At 31.5% G+C, this 26,247-nt stretch overlaps 1 protein-coding gene across 2 annotated transcripts in view; it reads right to left on the bottom strand.

Moving 5' to 3' along the window:
- Positions 1-672: 672 nt before the first annotated feature.
- The window catches only part of LOC132749712 (tensin-1-like), a 95,574-nt gene continuing 69,999 nt past the window's right edge, over positions 673-26,247 (bottom strand). For both annotated transcript variants that reach the window (XM_060739586.1, XM_060739587.1), the window contains 3 exons: positions 10,234-10,320; positions 8,169-8,340; positions 673-7,689 (listed from right to left, as the gene is read on the bottom strand). In XM_060739586.1, coding sequence (XP_060595569.1) covers positions 7,486-7,689; positions 8,169-8,340; positions 10,234-10,320 — 463 coding nt within the window. In that variant the 3' untranslated portion in view covers positions 673-7,485. The remainder of the gene's footprint in view (positions 7,690-8,168; positions 8,341-10,233; positions 10,321-26,247) is intronic.

Genomic DNA, 26,247 nt, shown 5'->3' on the forward strand with positions numbered 1-26,247 from the left:
GAAGACCTCAGATGCCCCTCCGTGTATTATGTCAGGGAAAAGCTGACACCTGAGTAGAACCACTGACCTTCCATAAGCTAGCTGCAGGATAGCTTCCTCGCGTAAAAATATTCAAAGTCCCTAACGGGATTCGAGCTAATTGTGTGAGGGACAAGCGATAAGAAATAAACACCCTTAACACGGGGCCACAAATTCCTGATAAAGAACAAACCACGGGGCTACATCTTCCTAATAAAGAACAGATTACGGGGCCACATCTTCCTGATAAAGGACAGACCACGGGCCACATCTTCCTGATAAAGGACAGACCACGGGGGCCACATCTTCATGGTAACATGGTAAAAGACAGACCACTGGGGCCAAAACTTCATGACAAAGGACAGACCACGGGGGCCATATCTTTATGATAAAAGACATACCACGGGAGTCATCTTCATGATAAAGGACAGACCACGGGGGTCATAGCTTCATAACAAATTACAGGTAACCAATGATTAAACACATGATTTTTACTCGAAAGTGATTAATATAAGTTGCAAGAACTTGATTTGCAATCCAGCTTAAATAAATATGTTTGAACCAATGATTAAACATACAGCAACACAACAAGTAATTAACTTTTCATACAATACAATGTATACATATAATTGAAATACAAGACAAACAAATGTATGCTTTGATGAATTTTACTGAATTTTCAAGGGCAAGAAACATACAAACAACTAAAATCTACAATGTTAACAATGATAACAACCAAAGTCTATGAAGGCGTATAGAAAACATATATAGAATCTCACCTTATCAACATTGCTTGATAAGTTATAAACACATATAATAACATGTTCATGTTATAACAAAATTTGAAGAAGAAAAAAATTCTTTAAATGAGCCGCGTCACGACAAAACCAACATAATGGGTTTGTGACCAGCATGGATCCAGATCAGCCTGCGCATCCGCGCAGTCTGATCAGGATCCATCCTGTTCGCTTACAAACCCTATTACAAGGATAGAAACTGATAGCGAACAGCATGGATCCTGATCAGACTGCGCGGATGCGCAGGCTGGTCTGGATCCATGCTGGTCGCAAACACACTATGGTGGTTTTGTCGTGATGCGGCTCAAATGTGTAAATCTGTGTTAATAAATTCACATTTATGTAACAGTTGAGTTTGAGTTACCAACTTAAAAGCAATATCCATTGTGAGATAATGGGATTTAAATAATTATCAAAATGTTATAGAAAGTATAAAGATAGGTCAGACCATCATATTACAGAATTTAAAGAATTATCGCAAAACTGGAGTAACTTAATTAAAATAAAGAAGGACTTACAACAGTCTTGAAGTAAACCCTTGATTTACTAACTGCACAGGCTGTCATAGTTCTGTACTAATCGCTTATAAGTTTCATAGTTGCTTAAAAATTTGTTATGGGTGTAAGAACAGTTAGTTCTCACTTCACAAAATAATCATTTTGCTTGAATAAGAAAAGAGTAACTGTATAATAACTAAACAAACAACTTCAATAGCTGTTTCTTACAGCTGTCAACAAAATGTTAGATTTAAATTGTTGCATATATTAAAATATTCCAATGAAAATATATGAAAATCACTTTTCACCACAAAGTTCCTAAAAGTAAATTCTAAAGCACAAGATTCCCCCTAAAACCATTGTATCAAAACTAAAATCTGCTCTGTCAGATAGAAATTGATGAAAAAAATATACTAAGTTTATTTTTTTTTAAATAAATAAAAATGATAAAATAACAAAATCTAAAAATAAACTTAATCAGAAGGATGATGACCTTTCTAAAAACTAAACAATGTTCTTTAAAATTATGATTACAAAATATTTTAAATGTGTTAAAACGTAGAAAAAAATCTGCATTTACAATACTTTTTTTCTTCCTATACTTAACAAAGGAATTTTAAAGTAATTGCAAACATGTATTATAACACAGTATTGTTGTTCACTAACAAAAGGCAAGAACACAGGGTTCAAAAATGTAACATGTATAGTTCTATGAACTAAGAAATATATTTAAAAAAAAACATAACTTATAAAACATTATATTATAATGGATTTACATGCATCAACAACAGTCTTTCATGTGTAAGTTTTGTTAACATCATTTCTTAGGCCTTATTTTATATCATATTGAATCAACATTGACATAATATATGTTGATTTAACATAGAAAAAGTTAGTAATATGTTGAATTAACATTGGAGAAGTTTATCATTACTTTTTTAAATTAAAATAAAAGAAAATTATGTTGATTTCACATATAAGTTAGTAATATGTGGCATTAACATTGAAGAAGTTTGTAATTATGTTGATTTAACATAAAATAAAATACTTTATGATGATTTAACATAAAAGTTAGTAATATGTTGAATTAACATTGAAAAAGTTTGTTATTATGTTGATTTAACATAGATGAAGTATGTTTTATTTTTATTTGCCATTTAAGTAATTACTTCATGTTAATTTTTTCTTTCAGCAAAATTTTAATGACAAGGAACATTAACAAGAGCTGTCCGTAAGACAGCGCGCTCGACTTTTTTATTGCTTGCCAATAAAAAAAGTTTTTGCAGTAAAAGGCAATACAAGAATCTCTGTATTTTTAAAGTGAACTAGTTGTTTGATACCCTTGAATATTACAGCAATGTTTATATGACATAATTTATGGTAAAGTGAACAAGTGGATAGGAATGAATTTTTTTAGATTTTTTAAGTTTTTTAGTGCTTGCCTATAATACAAAACATTGACAGTTAAGGGCCATAATTCAAATAAAATCTTTGACAGAATTACCTTCTCCTGGACATGTTTGGGAATCATGATTGTAAACAAGTATTCCAACTTTCAAATTAATATCTCAAACAGTTCAGTCAAAAAGTGGACTGGTACTAAAAACTTAACCAAGATTCTAAGTCGATAAAAGGCCTTAATTTTTAAAACAAATCCTTGACAGAGTTACCTTCTCTTGCGTACAGATGGGGGTAATGATGTGAAATAGCATTAAAAGTTTCAAAGCAATATCTCAAAGGGTTAAGGCAATAAGTGGATTTTACCCATATTCAATGTATTTTCTAAGTCAAAAAGGGGCATAATTCTGTCAAAAACCTTGACAGAGTTATGTCCTCTTGTCTGTTGATGAAGGTCGTGATGGTAAACAAGTATGGTCAGTTTCAAAGCAATACCTCCAATGGTTTTGAAATAAAGTGAGGTGGTACAAAAAACTTAACCAAGCTCAATACACTTTCTAAGTCAAAAAAGGGCCATAATTCTGTCAAAAACCTTGACAGAGTTATGTACTCTTGTCTGTAGATGGAGGTTATGATGGTGAACAAGTATGGTAAGTTTCAAAGCCATACTTGTAATACTTCTGAAATAAAGTGGGGTGGTACGAAAAACTTAACCAAGGTGTGACGCCAACGCCGACGCCGACGCCGGGGCGAGTAGGATAGCTCCCCTTTTCATAGAAAAGTCGAGCTAAAAAGTCAGTTCATATCAGATATCTTGATAAAGAACTTTATATTTCAAACAAATATGTTTTTAATTTATTATTATTATTATTTACGCTGTGTGATAAACGATTAAATAAAACCTGGGATATTTAGTAAATCTTATGCAAATTTTACTAGTGAATTGACACAATACGTTATGTATACCTGCAAAAAATAATTGGCACTTTTATTGAATAAGACAAGAATACCATAGTGGGTGTTAATGCTCGTCTATTAAAAATTTTTAGTTAAAAAGGGGCATAACTCAAAAACTATTGCTTTCAGAATTATGCCCCTTGTCTAACAACTGCACCTTGTAATGATAAGCAAGTATTCCAAGTTTCACGATGATCTTTTAGAATGTTTGAATAATGGGCTACAATAAAAATTTTGCACGACGACAACACTGCAGCGATCATAATGTATTTCTTGTAGACAGATGAGCTATAAACAATCAATACATATTGTAATGTAGAATGAATTAACAGCCAAAATTTACAAGTGATTATCTCTACATAGGGATAGGCCTAAGAAATATTCAGCATTTATAAACCATGAAAAATACATGTACATAGCATACAACATTGATAACAATATATGGAATTCAGAAACTCTTTGTGTCACAGACATGGTTAAAATATGTTCATTTTTGGTAAAAAATCACTATTTTGCTTAAATTTGCTGATTATGCTTAAATGTGTTCAAAAGTATTGAACTTCATACAAAAAACAACACAACCCTGTAACAGTCCCCAGCCCCACCCTTAACCACTACCTTAACCCCCCCCCCCCCCCCTCACCCAAGTGTAACAACTTTCAATTTCAATATATGAATAGATAAACTTTTGTTTTATTTTAATTTTCAAATAATTAACATAATCATATTTCTTTAAATAATTACCTCCCTTCTTAACAAAATCTTATATTCAATTACTTCCAACTTCAACTATATCTTTTAACTATTCCCTACCTTTTTTAACTATTTCTTGTCATTTATTACCTCCCTTTTCAGCTATTGAAAAAGAAACTCATTAATTATCTCCCCTACCCTCCCTTGTAAAACTTTGCAAAATAATTATTAGTTTTCTGGAAAAAAATAAATAACATGAAACATGAAATTGCAACATTTGTTATTTCAACAAGTGAACAAATGACTAGATAATTAAAGTGTAATTCTACACGACTCCACTACAATTCAAGAGAGATAACTCTACAGCATCTATAACTCATTCCTTAACCATTTAGTAAAACAATACTTAACTTTAATTTATTTCTACACATCAAAATTCATCAAATACACAATTTTAAACACCCCTTTTATGATCTCATTTTATCTTCACTGAGTCATATTCCATCTTAAGAAGTGTAACTCTTCAAGACAACATTTATTTCAAATTAGAGTTTTCTCCCTTTAACTGCATTTTTTTCCAATATTCACAGACTATCTTAACATTATATTAATTGCTTTCCTTGACAACATGAAGGACAATCCTTAACATCATGGAAGACAATCTTTCACAACATGAAGGACAATCTTTCACAACATGAAGGACAATACTTCATAACATGAAGGACAATCTTTCACAACATGAAGGACAATCTTTCACAAAATGAAGGACAATCTTTCACAACATGAAGGACAATCCTTCACAACATGAAGGACAATTCTTCACAACATGAAAGAGAATAAATACCAGTACAAAATATCAAAACATAAACAATTTACTTTGCCATGGTTTTAAAAACAGTAATTGGAAACAGTTAAAACATCCAGAATTCCAGATCAAGTGCTGGAGACTGGTTTTAACTGGTTTCCAATTCCAAATTTGAAAACCCTTGACACTGTTCAAATAGCACATTTGTTAAATACAATAAACCAATTTGTAGTTGGTTTCTCAAAATCATAATTACGGTACCTGTAAAATAGGCAGTCAACCTCACAATGTTTTCTTTCATATATATGGTTTTACTTTTTTTTCTATATCACATATCTTTGAACCAAACTATACTTGCTCTGTAACTTTGAAACAGACAATATATTCATCATCACATGTTTTATAAATGTGTCCCTGATACTTCAATCACCAGCCTTTCTTGTTTAAGAAAATGGCGTCTTTATCACAATCTCTTTTTGTCAACTGTTGACAATTTCTTGAAAATCCTTAAGAATTTCCCCATTGCACATCATTCTTTAAGAATGTCAAAATCCACTTATTTGAAGAAAACTATAGAATTCAAAGAGCACTTGTACTTTTTTTTTGAAACAAACTATAGTTTCAATTCAGAAGGCTTCTTAGATTATTCCCCTTTAACAAAGTTGTATTTCTTTAAGGCAGTTCCGTTTGCCAGGTAAACACCAGTCCTGGTATAGTATTGTGCGCATGAAAGACAAATTATACAGAAAATTGCATCTACAAAATGATGTTCTCTAAATGCTACGAACAAAATCAAATATCTAGGTACAGGATGCCATGTGACAGGAAATACAAAAATGACAATGATGTGTGCATGGCATGGTACCATTCAGCTTTAAGCTAATTTGACATCAAATGATATGATTTTCAATGATAACACTGTACAACAGTTTACAACATCATTTTTTTTCCAGCTTCCATTAGTGAAAAACCTTCTTCAAAAAATTAACATTTATTACCTCCCTTTAAATTAAACTGGAAAAATCAGTACCTAAAGTTGCACACTTCCAGACTTCCAGTAAAAAAAAAACACAGTTTGAAACATCAAACTTTTGGAAAAATGTATTTTGAGTTTAAAAAAATTCAAATGTTAATAATCTATGTAACATTTCACATGTTTTAATTAAATGATGGCTTACTACAATATTTTTTATTTCCATTAATTGACAATACTTTTTTGAAATTGTCATATAAATTACCACAATTCTGAAAGCATGATCCTTTAAGTATACCAGCTATCACAAAAACTTACAAAAAACGTCAATTTCGAATGCTTTATATTAATTTCTTGAGCTATGTTATTAACAGCTATTTATACAAGTATATCCTCCAGAGAAAACACCTATTACAATGATCTTAATAACATGCTGACAAAATGCTGACATCAGCAAGACAGAGAATCAGCCCCGGAGGTACTCGTTTCTATATGATCATTAATTAGAAACGAGATTCACACTTTCCCATCAAAATGAATCTTCATTTCAGAGAGTCTGTGCTGAGATTTTATAAATGCATCTGCCTAATATCTCGAAAGAAATAATTTGTTAAAAAAATCCTTCGGGGCGTTTGACAAAATGATATCACCATTAAACCAAAATATGTTAACCTTAAATATTTTCTTGCTTATTTATTTAATACAACACTGTCTCCAATCCTTAGAGGGTACAATCTTATTATTTTACGCAAAATTTGTAGAAAATGGGTTTTAAAAAAACTCTTAACTTTTGTTATCGCAAAATTTGAAGAAATCTCGACATCAATCACAGTTTTTGTATCAGCATGTTATACTATCAGATATATGTCAAACTCTCTTGACTTGTGATGCGATACATTATCTCTCCAGTGTTTCTCAAAACAATTCAGAGAAATTGGTTTCCCGTCTTACGGTGCTAAAATTTCAAACGCTTGAAGTATTAATATACCGGTTCCAGGCTTGTTTTTGTATATCACAATGACAAATCTAGATGTCACCTTAAATATTTTTCTGCTCCTATCTAATGGAATTCAGTGATATATCATATTATTGTCTCACTGCCAGAAAGCTGTAACTTTCAAGTCCTAAGTGCTTAATGAGATACTTTTTTGCGCCAGAAATTTATCATCTCACTCGTAAATCTGTATCTTCAATAATTCACGAGTTACTGAAATTACCTTTTACACTGTCAAAGGTTGTAGTGAATATAATCGGTATTTCACTGTCTTAAAGCTCTCAATGACTTAGATTAGAATTTCAGTTTTAAAGCCCAAAGATGCAAGCCTCTGCACGATTATGATTGTTTTTTCACTGCTTTAAAGCTTCCATCATGGATGAGAAATCTGCAAGCCTCTGGTAATCCGGATCTTCTTCCTTCTCATCTTTGTCAGAAGGTTTAAATGACGGGTTGTTGGTGTCACGCGGCAGGCGTAATGTACACGGCAGCATTTCTGGCATTACTGTATGGTGAGTGACTAGAGAAAACAGACTAGACCATTCCTTATCCAAGCCCTGAAATAAATCATTATAAGTGCTGAACATTTTATATAAGTATATCTAAACATTACGTAAAGGGTCTGGTTTTTAGCCATAAAAACATTATTGATGTTATTATGAAGAGTTTCAAACTTTACTGGTGGCAGTAGACCCACTGGTAGAAGCCCACTCAGTCATTATTTGAGGCCAACCATGGCATCTCAGTTCATGAGAAGCCCTTTTGGTCATTATTTCTGGCAACTATTTCAGGACAACCATGGTATTTGAGTAGAACCATCCACCAGCCATCAAAACTAGCTGAATAGGTTTCTAACACAACACATTTCAAATACACAAGATAATGTATATAAATCAGACTTTGTTTTGACATGTGTTGAACACTTTTTTGTACATAGGTTTCAATAACTACCCGATAAATGATTTACAGTGAAATCCTTATAAAGTTAGTTAATATCTCAGATCTTTTCTAATTTATTTTATATTCAAACAATTACCTTTAATTTTACACCTCTTGCTGTTTTAAGTATTAGATAATGTGAGATTCCGGTTGGATTTTCAAATTTTGGCACACGTACAGACAGCGCGTAGCAACCTGGATGTGTAGAACTATCCCGCACGATGAAAGACCCAATATCTTCCTGTTGTAAGATTTCTAAAGCCACATCCCTGCAAACATAAAAATATTTGTTTATTTTGATGAAAAAAAAATACAATTTATATAAAAAGCAATTAAACAAAGTTATTTATTATTACATTGTAATTACTGGACTATATAACAGCATGTTCCCTTTTTAACTTTCGAGTTGCCCATTGTCAAACACTAGGAGTCGTTTCTGCCACTGTAACTGCAGACTAGGTACTTACTGATTGGCTGATATTTTTTAAACAATATTTTCATGCTGAAATCCCTAAAAAATACAATGGACAGATCCAGATTCAAAGCAGGACCGGTCCATTACAGTAATTTAGCACTGGCTTATGGCTATGACCAAGATTTTAAGTTAAAGCAGGCAACATCAGTCTTATTCAACTCTATAAAAGGCTAAAGCCCCAGAAATCCCCTCTTGATTCTGACAGTAAAGCCCTGCCATATAGTTTGTACTCAATTACTTTAATTAAAAACTTCCCCTTCCTTATTTTATCTCTTTGTTTATTAGTAACAGATAGATTTTTAGTCATATCCAAGTACAAGATAATCAATTATTCACAAGAAAATAATATATTTCTTGATTAAAGCCTGGATGATGCCTAAAACGAAATTCAATAGTTCTTGTTATTATGAAGAAAGAATAAAGACACAATAAAAGACAGTATGAGACTTATCTATAGTTATACAGCCACTGATCTTTTGTTTTTTATGATAGACATAATATGAAACTCTCTAACTTCAACTACAGAAGTCTCAGCAAACCCTGTCTGAGGTGTACCAATATCCACAAACCTTGCAATCTGACCAGGCCCTATACTGTTAGTAATGTCAATTTTTGTACCTTTTTAATATCAAAATCTTTGTTTATAACTTTTAGATGGACAGTTCTAAATTCATCAAACCATTACAAAAATTTCAACAGGTTATAAGGTCATGCTGACTTTTAGCAAAACAACTTTCAGTAACATATCAGTGGAGTAGTAACAATCTTACAAATGTTGCTATATTATTAATTTCAACAATATTAAATTTGTAAGAGCTACTTCCTTCCTAATGGCTTCAAATCGTCACCTTAGTGCAACAACTGGTTAATTCCTATTAAATTTAGAAGGACTTAACCCATCACTGCACTAGGTAATGGCTGATGGCTGATGTCCTGTCATAAATAACATCATAACAAAGAGACCAATAAACCTCGTTTTTATTTTCAAACTATCAAAAAGAAAAAACTGCAAAAGAATGACTGGATATCCGAATTCACCTCTCCCAGTGCCTCTACAGAGATAACTGGCCATATTTATTTACATGTATTTAACTATCCACTTCAGATATCAAAATTAATTGACTCTATAAATTCAACAAATTCTGTTTGATATGACACTTTCAAAGTGAAATCTCAGTGTTATTCCTAGCTAATTTTTATTAACTGATAGCCTTCCAACTGCAAAACCTTTATTAAATCTAGCAGTAGAATTCTAAGTTTAAAAACAGTCTTAAAACTAGAATATCCAGGATGTTGCTATTATAACATTTTTTTAATTTAGCTAAAAGCATAGCCTATGACATAAGTAAGAAAATCTATTTTTAGCATCAGTGACCTTAACCCAGTATAGTTCATAAAAGGTGCAAAAATTTAAAGATGGGCAAATCAATTACAACTTGAAATGTGTCCCCAGGACAAGTATGGCTTTATGCCTCCTACATTTCACAGTTTGTCAGTCTACAGATGGACAACATGACTGACGGACGGATGGACAGTGGCAAAATATATGCCCTCCATGATTTAGTAGGGGTATGAAAATTCTGAAGGTTGTTGATTAATGACATTAAAAACTGGCTAAAAGTACATAATTATGCCCTACATATCTGAAAAGCATAGGAGATTATGAAATGACTTAAAGAGTTTGTACCTGGGTATTCCAGCTTGATACCAGCACGAGTGTCTCAATGTCTCGTCCTCTATATGACTCCGGTCCAATCCCATCAGTGACTCTAGCCTGAAAATACATGTATAAAATAATTGTTAAATTATTTCATTAATTAATGCCTATGTAAATTCAATGTAACAAATGTTAGCACCATCAAAGTATAAAATAAATTCATTATTTGTATTTAAAACCTGTAACATTTTAAAGCCTTCCTTAAATAGTACAGTGAGTCAGTTGATGGAAGCATTTCTTTACCATTTATTTCAAAGTTTTTTTGTTTTTTTAAACATGTTCAAAATATTCCGTTTTCCCTTCTTTTTTCAGTTATTCCGTTTTCCCTTCTTTTTTCAGATCTTCAAATTTTATCATTTCCTTACAATATAGCTTCAAATTTTTCCCTTTTCTCCTTTTCATATATTTTCCAATCTTTTTACATTTTTTTACAAAAAATATAGTTTTTATTCTTTTTTATTTCTTCATCTTTTTCTCCCTAAATTGTGATTTTTGTTTTAGTTCTATCGCAACAATAATAAGTTCTTAATTGTTAAGTAGAACATAATTCCTGGAATATGTTAACAACCTTCCATAAAACATTTTCAAAGAGTCCCGCTTGATTTCTATAAAAGCCCTACATGTACATTTGAAACATTAACCAAGTAATATTTCCTTATCACACCTATTAACTCAGATATGCAATAAATATATCATGATTTGGAAAAATAAAAATCTTTGCCTACTTCAAGTTGCTCCCTTTCGACTGAATTAATAGACCCATGGTGCTATAATATGAAAAGGAAGGAAATTGAAATATCGAAATTAAGGAACTTATTAATCGAGCACCATTGTCATGCTTTTATAGAGCTGGTGTAAATAGTTGAACATGTTCCAGAATAAACACTCATACATTGAGATATTTGTAATCAAGTGTTTATCAACAAACAAATTGGAAAAGTTGAAACTGTTTGTCTGATAAGAAAAGCATATAAACAATTGATAAAGCATTAACAATAACTTGACACAAGTATATTATATCTTAAACAATGTAAATATATGGTATTACGATGAATCATACAAATTTCTTAAAATGTATTTATATTAGGTTTAATATAACATATAAATTCTTTCATGATGCAGTTTAAATGGAATTTGATTATCGATAACAAATTTATTTTTTTTCCTTTTTTTGGAAATCAATTATGTAGGCTTGGTTATAAAGAAATCGTTGATTTGATCAATATAACACTTCACAATGATGAGTCATATTTTAACTTGATTTGGTAATAAATGTAATGATGAAAATCAAATATAATATATATATATACAAAAATATCCAATTACTGGTAAAGAGAATATTTCTCATAACAGTGTTAATTAATAATATTTCAACAATAAAAAACAAGAAAAGCATTGATGCAAAGCATCAAAGGGCGACGCCAAAAGAATTTGATCCAGGTTTGCACCTAAATACTTAACAAAAGATGTGTACTTTATAGCAGTACCATTTCATGTGACCTGGAGGCTTGGCCCAGTTTATGTTGAAACTTAAACCAAAAAGAATAGACTCTGTCTTGCCAAGATGCAAAGACAATTTATAGTCAATAAACCAATCTTAAGATTTACTTTACCAGATACAAGGATACCTGAGTCATCATCATATAATGACAGGCACAAGTATCACACCTGGGAAGAAAAAATATGACCAGATTAATAAAAAATCTGTGTTCATCTTAAAAGTGTCAAAAACCAAAAAAAAAATGTAAATAATGACCCCCTTTAAAAATATACTATTAACTTTAAGTATATTTTTAAAGGGGGTCATCATTTACATTTTTTTTTTGGTTTGTGACACTTTTAAGATGAACACAGGTTTTTTTATCAATCTGGTAATATTTTTTCTTCCCAGGTCTGATACTTGTGCCTGTGCATATAATAAAAGCTTATTGCTTAGGGTTGCAGACATGTCATTGACATATATTAGACATAAAAGAGGACCTAAAATGAACATCAGGGGGACACCATAGGTATTCAGAGAGAAGGAGTACCAGCCACATTCACCAGCTGCTATCAGAGATAAGACTTGAACCATGCAAGAATGTCATTACATATGGCAGATGCTTGAAGTTCCATGAAGAAGAAGAAAAAAGAACTTCTTCATGTGCAGTATAGTGTGATCAACTGTACCAAATGCTTTTTGTAGATTTAAAAGTATCACGCAATACTGCCTTTGTCCATTTCAAATTAAATGCAATCTATTAAATGAATCAAACATGTGTCAGTTGAAAAACCACTTCTAAACCCTGACTGAAACTGCCTGACCATGACTCGAACCCATGACTTTCAGAAGACCAACTGAGCTATCCGGCCGGCTACACATTTTCTCTTTAATAATGAAACAGTTCTAAACCTAAACCTTTTTCCCCACTATATTGATTCATGTACTTGAATTTCTGATGTTTACAGAGCATAGTAAATTAAACTAATGGTTATTTGCAGTAACAGGATGAGAAAAACTTTCAGCTTGACCAGAACTCAAACCTGTGACCCACAGAATAATGTACCGCGGCTGTAGCGATTGAGCTATCTGGCCGCTTACACATTTTCTCCCCTAAATAGTGAACAGTTCTAAACCGTGACAGATATTTAGATTTTTAAATTAACAGATAATTAATTCTTAATTAATAAATAAGAAAAAAAACCTTACATACTCATAGTCTTAATTAAAATAACAATTTATATAATTATTATTGTATAATTATTTTTACTAAAAAGGGCTAAGACAGTTATTGGTTGTGCCATTATTTATAACAGGTCAATTTGAAAGTGAATATAACTGTGCTAATACATGTACAATATCTATGATAAGAAATTTTATGAAGGCTGATTTGTATTTTACATCAAGGGCACCGGGCGAAAACATGAAAATGCAACAAACGAACCACTTTGTGGTAGATTGTATTTTCATGTTTTCATCTGGCGCCCGGTTACTTTTTGTACTTTGTTGGTTTTCATGTGGCACAAATCACCCACTATAAAATTTAGTGTACAAATTTATTCAAGGACAAGTATCAATCTACTCTATGAAAAGTCTGTTGTCGGGTTGACTCAGGAGACCTGGAGATTGAGACCGTGTCCCTCCATTACAAATAGATAAGGCAGAAGCTGTCCTTTTCAAACTATGCACATGTTAGAAAAAAATTAGAATAACTATTCAGAACATGATTTTTTGAGGCTTTATCAATTAAATTGCTTGATCCAAGTTTCAGGACATTTTCAATCAATACATGTATTATCATTTATAACTTTAAATGAAAGTCTCATCCCTTTAATAATAATGATATACATGTAACTGCAACTCTTTAAATTCAGAAATATTTTAAGTCTCATCATACCAATATACTAAGATATAAATGTATGCACATAACATTAATAATTCCAAGTTTCTATTAAATAAATATGAAATATTGGGTATATAAAGCCAGTAAAAGTATATATATATCAATATTCACTCATCAGGGCCTCTATGCTTTTGATGACCTTACAACTGGTACATTTTATAAAACAAAAATTGTAAGTAATACCTAAGATAGACAGAAAAGAACAAAATTAATAATTTAGTAAACATGAGTTACTTCCCCTTGAAATAAAGAAAACATGAAACCCAAAAGAACACCCTAAACATCCAAAATTAAGAAATGTTGCAGGCTCATTTTAATTATGCCATGCAAATTAATGGTAAAGTATTCATAAACAAGAGCTGTCCGTAAGACAGCGCGCTCGACTTTTTTATTGCTTGCCAATAAAAAAAGTTTTTGCAGTAAAAGGCAATACAAGAATCTCTGTATTTTTAAAGTGAACAATGGCCATGAGCATTAAGATATTTAGTGAAGAATTATTTTACTGAATTGTGTGATACCCTTGAACACTGCTTGCCTATAATACAAAACATTGACAGTTAAGGGCCATAATTCAAATAAAATCTTTGACAGAATTACCTTCTCCTGGACATGTTTGGGAATCATGATTGTAAACAAGTATTCCAACTTTCAAATTAATATCTCAAACAGTTCAGTCAAAAAGTGGACTGGTACTAAAAACTTAACCAAGATTCTAAGTCGATAAAAGGCCTTAATTTTTAAAACAAATCCTTGACAGAGTTACCTTCTCTTGCGTACAGATGGGGGTAATGATGTGAAATAGCATTAAAAGTTTCAAAGCAATATCTCAAAGGGTTAGGCAATAAGTGGATTTTACCCATATTCAATGTATTTTCTAAGTCAAAAAGGGGCATAATTCTGTCAAAAACCTTGACAGAGTTATGTCCTCTTGTCTGTTGATGAAGGTCGTGATGGTAAACAAGTATGGTCAGTTTCAAAGCAATACCTCCAATGGTTTTGAAATAAAGTGAGGTGGTACAAAAAACTTAACCAAGCTCAATACACTTTCTAAGTCAAAAAAGGGCCATAATTCTGTCAAAAACCTTGACAGAGTTATGTACTCTTGTCTGTAGATGGAGGTTATGATGGTGAACAAGTATGGTAAGTTTCAAAGCCATACTTGTAATACTTCTGAAATAAAGTGGGGTGGTACGAAAAACTTAACCAAGGTGTGACGCCAACGCCGACGCCGACGCCGGGGCGAGTAGGATAGCTCCCCTTTTCATAGAAAAGTCGAGCTAAAAAGTAGATGGCCATGTGACAGCAGTAATTGCAGAAAATCGGATAGCTGTCAACATCCGGATACTGGTACACTTTGTAAAAACAACCATTCTGTTCAACAGATAAACGTAATATGGATAAAATCAATAGGATAATCGTTTACAACAGTCCATTACCTATCCTAATACACATTTGCAGGTGAACTTTCTTCTTGTAGGAAAGTTTTGAAAATATATAAATGAATGAGCATCAATGTAGACCACAACGATATTCGAAATCCGGGTTTTAGTATTGTCAATAAAACAAAGGGACAAGCTGTTAATCAGAGCCTGCAATTTCTTGAAAATAATATCACAATGCACATGCTTTTTATATAAAGTTATTAAATACAAATATAACAACATATTTGTTTACTTGATTTTTACGAATCAAAATAAATATAATTAACACAACATGAAATTAACTGCTAATAATAACAGCTCCTTCCATAGGCAAAAATAAAAAGCATTCCATAAAAGACGACGCCGCTCACCGGCGTCGCCAAAAAAAATTATTTTTGTTTAAGGAACTAATGAAACAACTTTAATATAATGAAATAAAGAATTTAAATATCTCATTTTAATAAAGGTTGATTTTCACATTGTTTCAGATCACGATTAACAATATGACGAAAACTTCAGCAAACTTTGACTTGCCCTTTGACATGAAGAAAACTTCAACAACAAACGTGGACTTTTGCCCTTTGAGAAGAAATTCAAACGATTTTTGTCACTACAACAGAAGAATGTTCGGAATTTCAAAATGAAAAGACAAATAGGTGATCAAATGGCTATGAAATACACGTTTCTCGTACATTCAATAGACGGCAAAACCTCCGTGACTATAGGATGCTAAATTAATACAAACACTGCGACAAGTTTATATCAATAAAGGAAGCCTTCCAAATTGTGATGAACAGACCGAGGGATGTTTTATTTCACAACTATTTTTCCATTTTATTGTATTAGGAGAATTTAAGTCTCAATGGCTTGTGTCAAAGCTATGCTATTGTTGTGTTTTATTGCAAACAAACGTAGTTAACTATGCAACGAGGCAATCAGCAGGACTAGAGGTGTCGCGTAGCGAAGTAATTTCAACGTCAAATAGCGCTTAATGTAATCAAGGTGGCGGCAAAATGGCCAGGAATTTTCGGCAACAGTTATTAAAGTAGGCATTACCCAAAGTTGATGACATAAAGTATTAGCTGTGCATTACCTAGCAGGCCCATGATGATAAAATAACTTTACGGTATTACGTAACAAAACAAAATATCACAACAAACATTGTTGTTTTTTGGTTTTTTTTGGAAACAATATCTGAGAAACAAAATATCATTTTTAATCTTGCAAAAAGAAAGCCTCAATTGTTACCTTAGCTCCAAACTGTTAAATTTACAACAGTTTAATACAAAAGTTAAAGTGGAATTTACACCACTATAAATGGATGGAAATTTTGGCTACAACAAGAACAAATATGGAACATCCATGGAACGTACCACTTTAGTATCAATGGGATGCCGCAGACAACATACATGAAACAAATGGACCATCAGTGAAATATACCACTTTAATATCGCAGTGGAATGCCGCAGACAAATACATGAAACATTAATTGCACTCAGAATGTCTCAGACACATTTTAAAGAAACACAAACCAATTTGTGCAGATGTGCTTTCCTTTTCTTCACAGTATTATGTCATAAAGTTCGCACACAACAATAAAAACCAGCAGAGACAGCTAGCAATTAAAGTTGCCTTTTGTCGAAAAGCAGTAATACTTCTTCTATTTTCAATATATCATTTCGCACACTGCACAGTCATGGGTTTAAAACCAATTAGTTCTCATTCTTGCACCTGATACTCTAATTTACTCGGTCTGATCTTATCAACAAATTATATTTTACTAGCTGGTTTTAAAACTGTGTCACATTTATGACTCTTGTACACACCTAAATTATTAGTAACGATATTACTCAAGGAATGTCACCAGGCTTTGATACCCTTCATATAGTCAAATGAATTTCATACAGTAATTTACATTTGGACTAAATTTAAAATATCATAAGAAACGTTACAGATCTTAAATGGACTTGTCCATCTGTCAATCTTAACACAGAACCATTTGTCATTTTTAGCGAAAATTTCAAAATATTTCCTGACTGAATAGCAAACAAAGCAGCCCCGAAATTGCTCAGACAGCTCCGCTGATGTCCATTATTTTCATATATCCGAGGCATGATTCTGAGCATTAATATTTTTATCAGTACTGATTGACCAACCAAATTGCAGGCGTTGAATTCAGACATATTTTAACAATGGTCAGTAAAATATTTTAATAAGGGGTATTGATCTGCACTGGGTAGAATCAGCTGACACCGGACCAGACTGAAGAGTTAAGCCAACCTGCTAATCAAGACGGTTTATTGACAACTTCATGTCATACCCTGACATAATTGATAAACTCCGGCTTAAACTCATGACGAATGCAACGATCAGTCTTCGTTCTTTGAAGTTTTCCCATGATAACAACAACATAACCATCAGAAAAAAACTAGTCTACACTGTATAACAAATAGCATATTGAGAAATTTTAAGCAGTAGCATTAAATTATGGAGATAATGTCCTTATAATGTATCAGTTACCATGAATACTGACACATTAATGGTAATTTATCACCGCGACTGGTGCGATATTGTGTCATTTTGTTTATCTGCACTCACCATCACCATAAATGATGGTGATTTATTGTTTAATCAATAAACTAATATTATGGTCCCCCATACATAACCATAACTGGCTAGTACCTGACGCACCACCAACGTAACAAACAAGTACATTTGTGTACATGACATCAATTCTTAATTCTATTTCAAAAGAAGATTATAATTATGATGATGAACACTTTATATTTGTAAATTTATGTTTATGAATGTGTTGAAAGTATTAAAACAGTCTCTAGTCTTACAATAAAATAATGAAGGAAAATACATTTTTGGGGGGTTTTTTTTGTTTTGTTATAATTGGGTTTTACCTCACACCAACACATTATAGGTCATTATGGTGACATTCCAACTTTACTGGTGGAGGAAGACCTCAGGTGCCCTTCCGTGCATTATTTCAGGCACGAATGGGCACCTGAGTAGAACCACCGACTTTCCCTAAGCTTAGTCGCTGGATAGCTTCCTCACATGAAAGAATCCAAAGTCCCTATTGGGATTCAAACCCACAGCGGTGAGGGGCAAGTTGTTTGAAGTCAACAGCCTTAACCACTCGGCCACGGACGCCCCTTTAAAAGACATTTAGCTAGTGCCCAGACCTCTGTGTCTGGTTTGAGAAGCAATTACACCCAGTAAACCCTACTCCTTGGAAAATATTATGACTCGTGCACAAAAGTTCAAATTTGACCTGTCATCTACTCCTTATATGTTATAATATTAAAAACCCATAACATCTGATAATAATTTTAACACGTAAGAGCAGCAACAATTTGTTTGTTTTATTGTGTTTGGTTTGGCACCAACACAATTAAGGTTATATGGCACCTAAACAGGAAATATGATTTTGGCTAACCGTAGGTGTTACAAACTTGAAGCAACAAAGGGGATCAAAACCACCTCACCTGCTCAGGAGCTAAGAGATGCATAATTATGCTCTTAAACTGGAACCCATTTTGCTGCTCAATACCATATCATTCAGGGTGAAATTCTTAAGTCTCAACCATCAAAGGCAACCCCTCCGCCCACATTAAGGAGTAACCATATTCATGCGCTTAATGAACAGAATGTTTAATCATTAATATCAATCAATAAAATTGATTTTAATTTCTAGAATAAAAACAGATACGACGTCTGTCACCACCCGCATTTCTCGGAATGTCGGTATTATGAACCTAACTGACATACGAAGGTATTTCTCCCACTGCCCATTTTGAATTCTACGTAAGCATACAAAAAATTAATTCATCTTTAAATTATATTAAATTAATTTTAATTCATTCAATAAATTTCCATTATATTCCAACTCTATCTTTAAGAATCAACGGAATCATGATCAACATCAGTATCTCAAAGTAAAGGAATGAAATATTTTAATTTTTGCTTGGGAATAAAAACATTTCACAAGGTATTTCAAAATTATTTTCAAAACAGTTGCGATTTAATTTTATAAAAATATTTCAGGTATTTCAATCAATAACAGCCAATTCCTGTAATAGATTGAAATCGATACTGAAGAAAGCTTCATTTCCCGCATCATTAACCATACGAAATCAACGTAATAGAGACGGACCATTTCACCCTGGGTGGACTTGCTGACTCATACAGACATGTTAACCATGTTTTAAATCCGCCTGTATATGCGAAAACAAGACGTTCCCATGAATATGTTATGGCAAACTTTCATTTCAAAAAGATCACGTTTTCATCTTTTATTCAATTTTCATTAAAAATTTATGTATATAATAATATGCAACAAAAACAGGCCTATCTGTGCAGTGGCATTAATATGTATATATAGGGCACTGTATGCATGACTGGGAGATTCTTTAAGTTATATGATGCATTTCAAAATACCATTGTTGCTTAATTTTGATATTTAAGTATTTTGGTTCAGAAAATCAAAGTTTTCTTCATTTTACTGATGAAACAATCAATGTACATTAATGTTTCATTAAACAAATAGTGACTACAAAATTTTGTTCTAGCTTTTATGATGATACATCTGTATGCATCAATTACGGTAAGTTAAAAAAAAACTTAAAATAATGTAATAATGTATTCATTAAAAATGTTTATTCAACTTCATATGAATTTTTAGAAAGTAAAACCATGTAAATAATTTAAGTATCAAAGTATAAAATATCAATGATCCATATATCATTATAAAAACAGTAAAAAAATATTGGAGACAATTCTTACCTAACAAACTGTCCAACTTTTTTCCTACGCATTTTCCGATCTATCCACTGTTTAAATATACTCATATCATAGTAATAATTCTTCGGCATATTTACTCCGGCTTTCATGTTAAAACAAAATCCATGATATATAAAACAACAACAATTTTTGTTCACCCCTTTCTTGTTATATTTCACATAATATCACTCAAATAAAAATGTTTTTCTTTCAGTTCCTTTTTTAAATTTTCTTCCTTGGCATGCCAAATATTCTGTTAACACATGATATTGTTTACTTAAGACTAACGTTCTATTATCCTATATTGACAGTAACATTTCCTATAACCTCCCTATCGCTAATGATAATTTCCCACTTTCTATTGTCAAAAAGTGTCAACAGAGCTAATCCAATTTTGTTTAGAGATTATATTATGCAATTACTCTCAAAGACAAAGTCAATTTTATCTAGCACTATCATAATGGCCTATTGTTCAGTGTCTAACAACTTTCAGAAATTACCTGCGGAGGTTTTCATACTAAAAGAGGAAATTGTGTTAAAAGCACTGTCGATTTATCCAAACACCTTCCCATTACTTGTAAATAAATCCATACGAAGAAAAAAGGAAAGTATTTCGAAAATGTTTCTTTTTTTTCAAAGCAATTCAACCATAACCCCAAGCTGTATGTTAAAATTTCAATCCCTGTTAAAAACACTTCAAGTTACTACGGTGAGTAGCACATCTCAAGTTTGTAGCATCAAATGTTTTACAAGGATCAAAGATAATCCAAATCAAAATCAAATCTAAGTTGTAAAACAATTCAACCAAACGTTATTGTGTAATGTATATCAATAATTGCTTCGATGATGCTAAGAAACAAAACCTGTTCAGTATTACAAAGATTTCAGATGAAAACAAAACTTGGCAAACAATGTTCCCTGACGCTGCGTTATCAAGTCATCTTTAATCCGCAAGCTGATGCAGGCAAATCAAGAAAAAATTAGACGTATCAATGACAAAAACAAATTGCCTTGTTCAAACAAATCTCGCAAATCTTGTTTCGTTCAATAAATCCCTTTACTGTTTATCTCTCCATGCAGATATAATAAACACGGTACTTTTTTGTTAATATCAACAAACTATTTTTTGTCAAACACTAAAATATTTTACAATTCATCACATTCATGACCCTTCTCAGTGTAAAAGTTAACGCAACAAAACTTTTGTTACTGAAATGCTTTTACAATTCACATGAATAATTCCGATATTAAGTTCCGCATCATTAAAAATCCAAAGTTATATAAGATAAATTTATGCGTAAAATAACAGCTGGTTCAATGCCTCGTAAAACATAAAGGAAACAAAATTGATTTTTTTTTTACTTAATCCTTAGTACATGAAACGATGCAGTGCATTTGCCCAAGTCACCCACTTGTAATGAACAAAAATAAAGTCTGCCTGTATTGGTGACGTCTGCCCGTAAAATGTATTTTATTGAAGCGCGGTGATCGATACAAAGTCCAGGTATGTATCACACAACAAACACTACGTTTAATAACTCTGCGATAATCAAGTTTCCAGTGGTAGTATGACAATAATATTCACATGGAGAAATAAGCAGACATCTTTTCAAAAATGATGGATGAATCAAAAAAATGATAAATTGTTGACAACATAACATAAATTTTAACTGAACTCACTTTTACAAATGCATTTCATCTTATATGTCTTTAGTTTATAAAAATATGATGATATATCATAACTAAAATAATACGCACAAGGATATACTACATGTATGCACGGATGTAATTTTTTTCTTCATGTCAAAACACAACAGATAACTGCCTTATCGTGCAACAGGAATTTGATACATGGCTATCTCTTTTAAACTACTTCAGAACAAAATTGTTTTATTAACAATCAGTACAGGTTTAATCATATTCAAATTCCGTGTAGAAGATTTCGAATGAAACGTCAACACCCATCCAAAAATACCAACATTCACATCTCAATAATAACAGCAATCAACTATAAACTCCTGTTTTTATGTCAAAATTAAATCCAACAATCTGCAATAAAGAGACCACTAAACCACAAAGTATACTAATAACTGAGTTAAGTATAATTTAGCCGCGCGGTATGGAGATTTACCAATCTCATGGGGTAGACTCCCCTACTATGATCATTATAAAGCATAAAGCTTAGAGCTTAGCCCCCGAGTTAAATCCAATTCATCGCAATTCTAAAATATTTGCATCTTCACTTATTCGTGGTTTTAATGAAAAACGGATAAGGGTTTTCGGATTTCAATGCGGTTGTAAAGATTTAATTGATATGTCAATTTATTCCTGTTGTGACGAGGTCCGAGACTTGACCAAACTGACCGCTCCCGGAGTGGTACGTGACACTTACTTAGATATAATAATTGCTATCATGTCAAGCATTGAGGATGTAATTTGTCACGGACCGAGATAAAAGCACCGTCTACAATGGTGCCACATGACAGGGTTAATAGTGTCCGCACTCAGTCAATGTCCAGAAAAGAGAAATTTTCATCACATTTAACATCATTTCTCAACAACAAAAAACTACAGTGAAATTAATAGCATAAAAAATTCAAAATAAGTTATTTCAAGAATGTGTCACTCTTTGTTTTGCCATAAGATTTTTTTTTTTAATCTTCCGAGTCAAATGAAATTTTAAAGTGACTTTACAAAATATCCATGAATAATTTACTAGTATGTTTTTATAAATCATAACTTATGACTTTTCCATAAGAAAAATTTTCAACAAAAATTAAAATCCAGAGCCAAGTTAAATTTTTTAGTGATATAACAAATATCCATGAATAATTTAGTAGGTTTTCATAAATAAAAGCTAATAATACATAAACTTTTACATTTAATGTATATACATATGAAAATACATATTCTATTTCATCAATAAAATATCATATATTAACAATTATGCCGCCAACATGTAAGAGCCAGCGAGGACATGTTAGGCCTATCGTGAGTACTTTCTACTCTTAGCGTAACCCTCAATCTTAGTTTTTGATCTTGAAATATCATGCAATATATATATCGCTTTATAATTCTATAATTCTATAGTTATTTAAGGTCAATTACAAACTTTCAAAAAATCCTAAAAAAAATAAATAAATAAATTTTTTTTTTTAAATTACGATTTCTTATGGAAATGAAAATAATTGCACCAACCTGGTAGTAGATAAAACCTTCATTATCGAAAATGATCACAAAAAATCAAGCAAACTTAACAAAATTCCTCAGCTTTTTTTTATCCTGACCTGAACTTTCTTTTTCGTACCATAAAAATGAATCACCTATATGTACACAATGTAGCCTTTTCACAACATTTAATGCAATAAAATCCACATTTAATTGATAAAATATCATTATAAGTGACAGGTAACATAAAATTTAATTGAAAACACTTGTAGATGAATTAATGATCAAAGCAAGATAAGAAATACCGATAAATTCCTAGTCAAAAGCTTACTGTTTTTAATGAAAAGGTCTTGGGGGCAACAATGATAAAAGAGATATGGTCAACACCTTCAACAGAAAAATATCATAAAAATACAAATTAATAATTATGTAAGATATAAAAACACATTTGTTGTAACAAGAAAGTTAATGGCCTGATAGTAACACATGTGAAGATGCCTTTAACACCCCAGGGGAATTCCTAAACAGTGCATATGAACAGAACATGAAAGACAAATCTAATTATTCAAACATTTGATGAAAGAATTCATAAACAATAAAATACAATGCAATAATTTTGACCGTCACAAAAATTCTTTACAAAATTATATAAAATAATAATGCATCATAGGAGAAAATAATATTCTATTCCCCTCTTTTTGGAAGCTTATAGATCAAACAAAAATTGCAAAAAACAAATTACAAAGAAATAATCAATATTGAATTATATTTATATATATTTAAATGACTTTAATACTAAATGACTTTAAAAACTTTAAAATGAAGTTACTTCTTACATAATTATATCCTCAGTGTTAAAAAATGAAATAATTTGAGAAAGGACAAATTCAATTTAAGGTCTTCAAAAAATGGCAAAAGGTCTTTTTCCTTCTTAAAAATTATTTCCAACCTTAAACTATTTAAGACTTACGCCCTAAATAATATATATAAAATCATCCATCAGCTTTTTTGGGAAATATCAAAATACATGTACTTATTGTACTATGTACTGACAGAAAAGCAAACCATTATCAGACTTAATTGAAATTGTGCCGATCAACAGATCTTTGCGTCTGCACTGGTCGCGTGGGTACAAATCTGTTGCAGCAAGTGGGCTATTAAGATTTTAGTACGTAGTCTGACCTTAGTCTATCTATAGTAGTTCTATATGATCTACACATAATTTATTATGCATGTTGCCGTCTGCTTCGAGGAATTTTAATCTATCATCGCCACGGCCTCGTAACTTCTTTAAACTTGTAATCCTTAGTTTAAACATAAGGACAAAGTAAATTACAATATTTCAATATATACATTATATAACTCAAACACAATTATACTATATTCTAAATAGATATACTGAAAGACCACTAAAGTAGATATTATAATGATAAAAACGCGATAATGGGGTAGATGTCTCACGATCTAATATAGACTTAAATCTGTTTCGGTCTCGGCCACTTTGAAAACATTTCGGTTAAATGGTGTTTAACTTGCAGATTTTGATTTCTTATATTTTTTCTTTTTTATTTTTGTGGATTTGAAGGTTCAGTTGAATACAATACATGGTATAAAGGTTTATATACGATGTTTGTTATCATTTTAAATCGGCCATACGAGACTTAATATACCACTATGGTGAGTCATAATAAGACATCATTAACCTGTTGACAATGTCTCTAAAATGTCTCTAATGATCCCATATACTCTGTCTAAGAGGTGGTCAGATCAATGGCTTACTATCTTAATCAACAATCTTTTACTATACACCATTAATTCAACTGATTCAATCAATTTGTTGCTTTTTTGTATTTCATTTCATTGACACACAGTTTTCACCATCTGTGTTATATCTAAAACGATTTTGATGTTTATATGATAAATATCTAATTGTAATACCTCCTATATTTGAAACTTTTTTCCTTTATAAAAGATGCAGCAACATTGAAACTTGAACACACTTGGACATTGACTTTAACATTATTTTAACAACCAACATAATCATTTTTACAAGAAAGCAATTAATTTAAAAATTTATTTTTTAAAGAAATTACAAAAACTATTGAGTAAAATTATTCTGATGTGTTGTAGTTATTATTTAAAAAGAAATAAAATAGTTAAAATACTTGAATTAAGTTTTTCAAAATATGAAACAATTTGTTCAAAATAATAGCATAATTTTTTAGACACAACAGTCAGTGAACATTGTATTATAATATTTTACAACTTTCATAAAAAAATCAAAGAAGACTGTACAAAATTTAGCCGCCATGCAATACAGTATCTTTGTATCTGGGTCTCTTATACAATAAGGTTTCTGATACAATATTTCAATTTTGATATTGTAATAATGTTTTAAATAATTCAAATTGTAAATAATTCAAACAGTCACTGATATACCCTCAGACAAGATCTTAATGCAATCATATCAACTAGCTAAAAAAAACCTAGCCCTTATCCTCGCATTCAGTCTATTAACTCGACTTACTTCTTTTCAAAATCACACCTCGGGATCGTTTTTGACAGACATTTTTCACAAAGCCAGGGTTTGTTTAAGACTCAAACTATCGTTATATTTGCACAAGATCAATTAGATAACTGATAAATATCCGATAGTTGGCTTTTGATCAAACATAAGATATCTTTTTCACATGCCTTTGATTATTCTTTAACTTTATAAATCAAATATTTATCTAACCAGTTGATCTAGTAACATAAATCACTGCATGAACGATATAAAACAACCTGACAAATCTTTAATAAAACCCTTCATTGTGCTTCAGTAACAATTTAATTATAAAAAAAAACTCAATTTAGAAAAAAAAAATACCACCAGTTTGGTTTACACAGAATTTATTTTTCGTTCGATTGCGTTACAGAAGTTACAAGCTTAGACAAACTCTTGAATCTGTTCCTAGGTCACCAACCAGCACTGAGTAATGAGTGTATTGACAGTTAAGTCTTTTGCTCAAGGTAACAATGACTTTTAATGCCCCCGACAGGATTTGAACCCATGCGGCTAGCAATCATTATGAAGATTACTAATCAGACACGTTAATCACTCTGCCCCTGCAAATTAAGGCAGCAAAATAGCAAAAGTTATAATAAATCACCAATGGGAGAATACAAACTTTTTATACAAAAAATAAATTACTTTAGAGATAGAGATTTGCAAAATTGCT

Source organism: Ruditapes philippinarum, unplaced genomic scaffold (genome assembly GCF_026571515.1).
Source record: "Ruditapes philippinarum isolate M1 unplaced genomic scaffold, ASM2657151v2 ctg73_1_1_1_1, whole genome shotgun sequence".
Taxonomy (NCBI): Eukaryota; Metazoa; Mollusca; class Bivalvia; order Venerida; family Veneridae; genus Ruditapes; species Ruditapes philippinarum.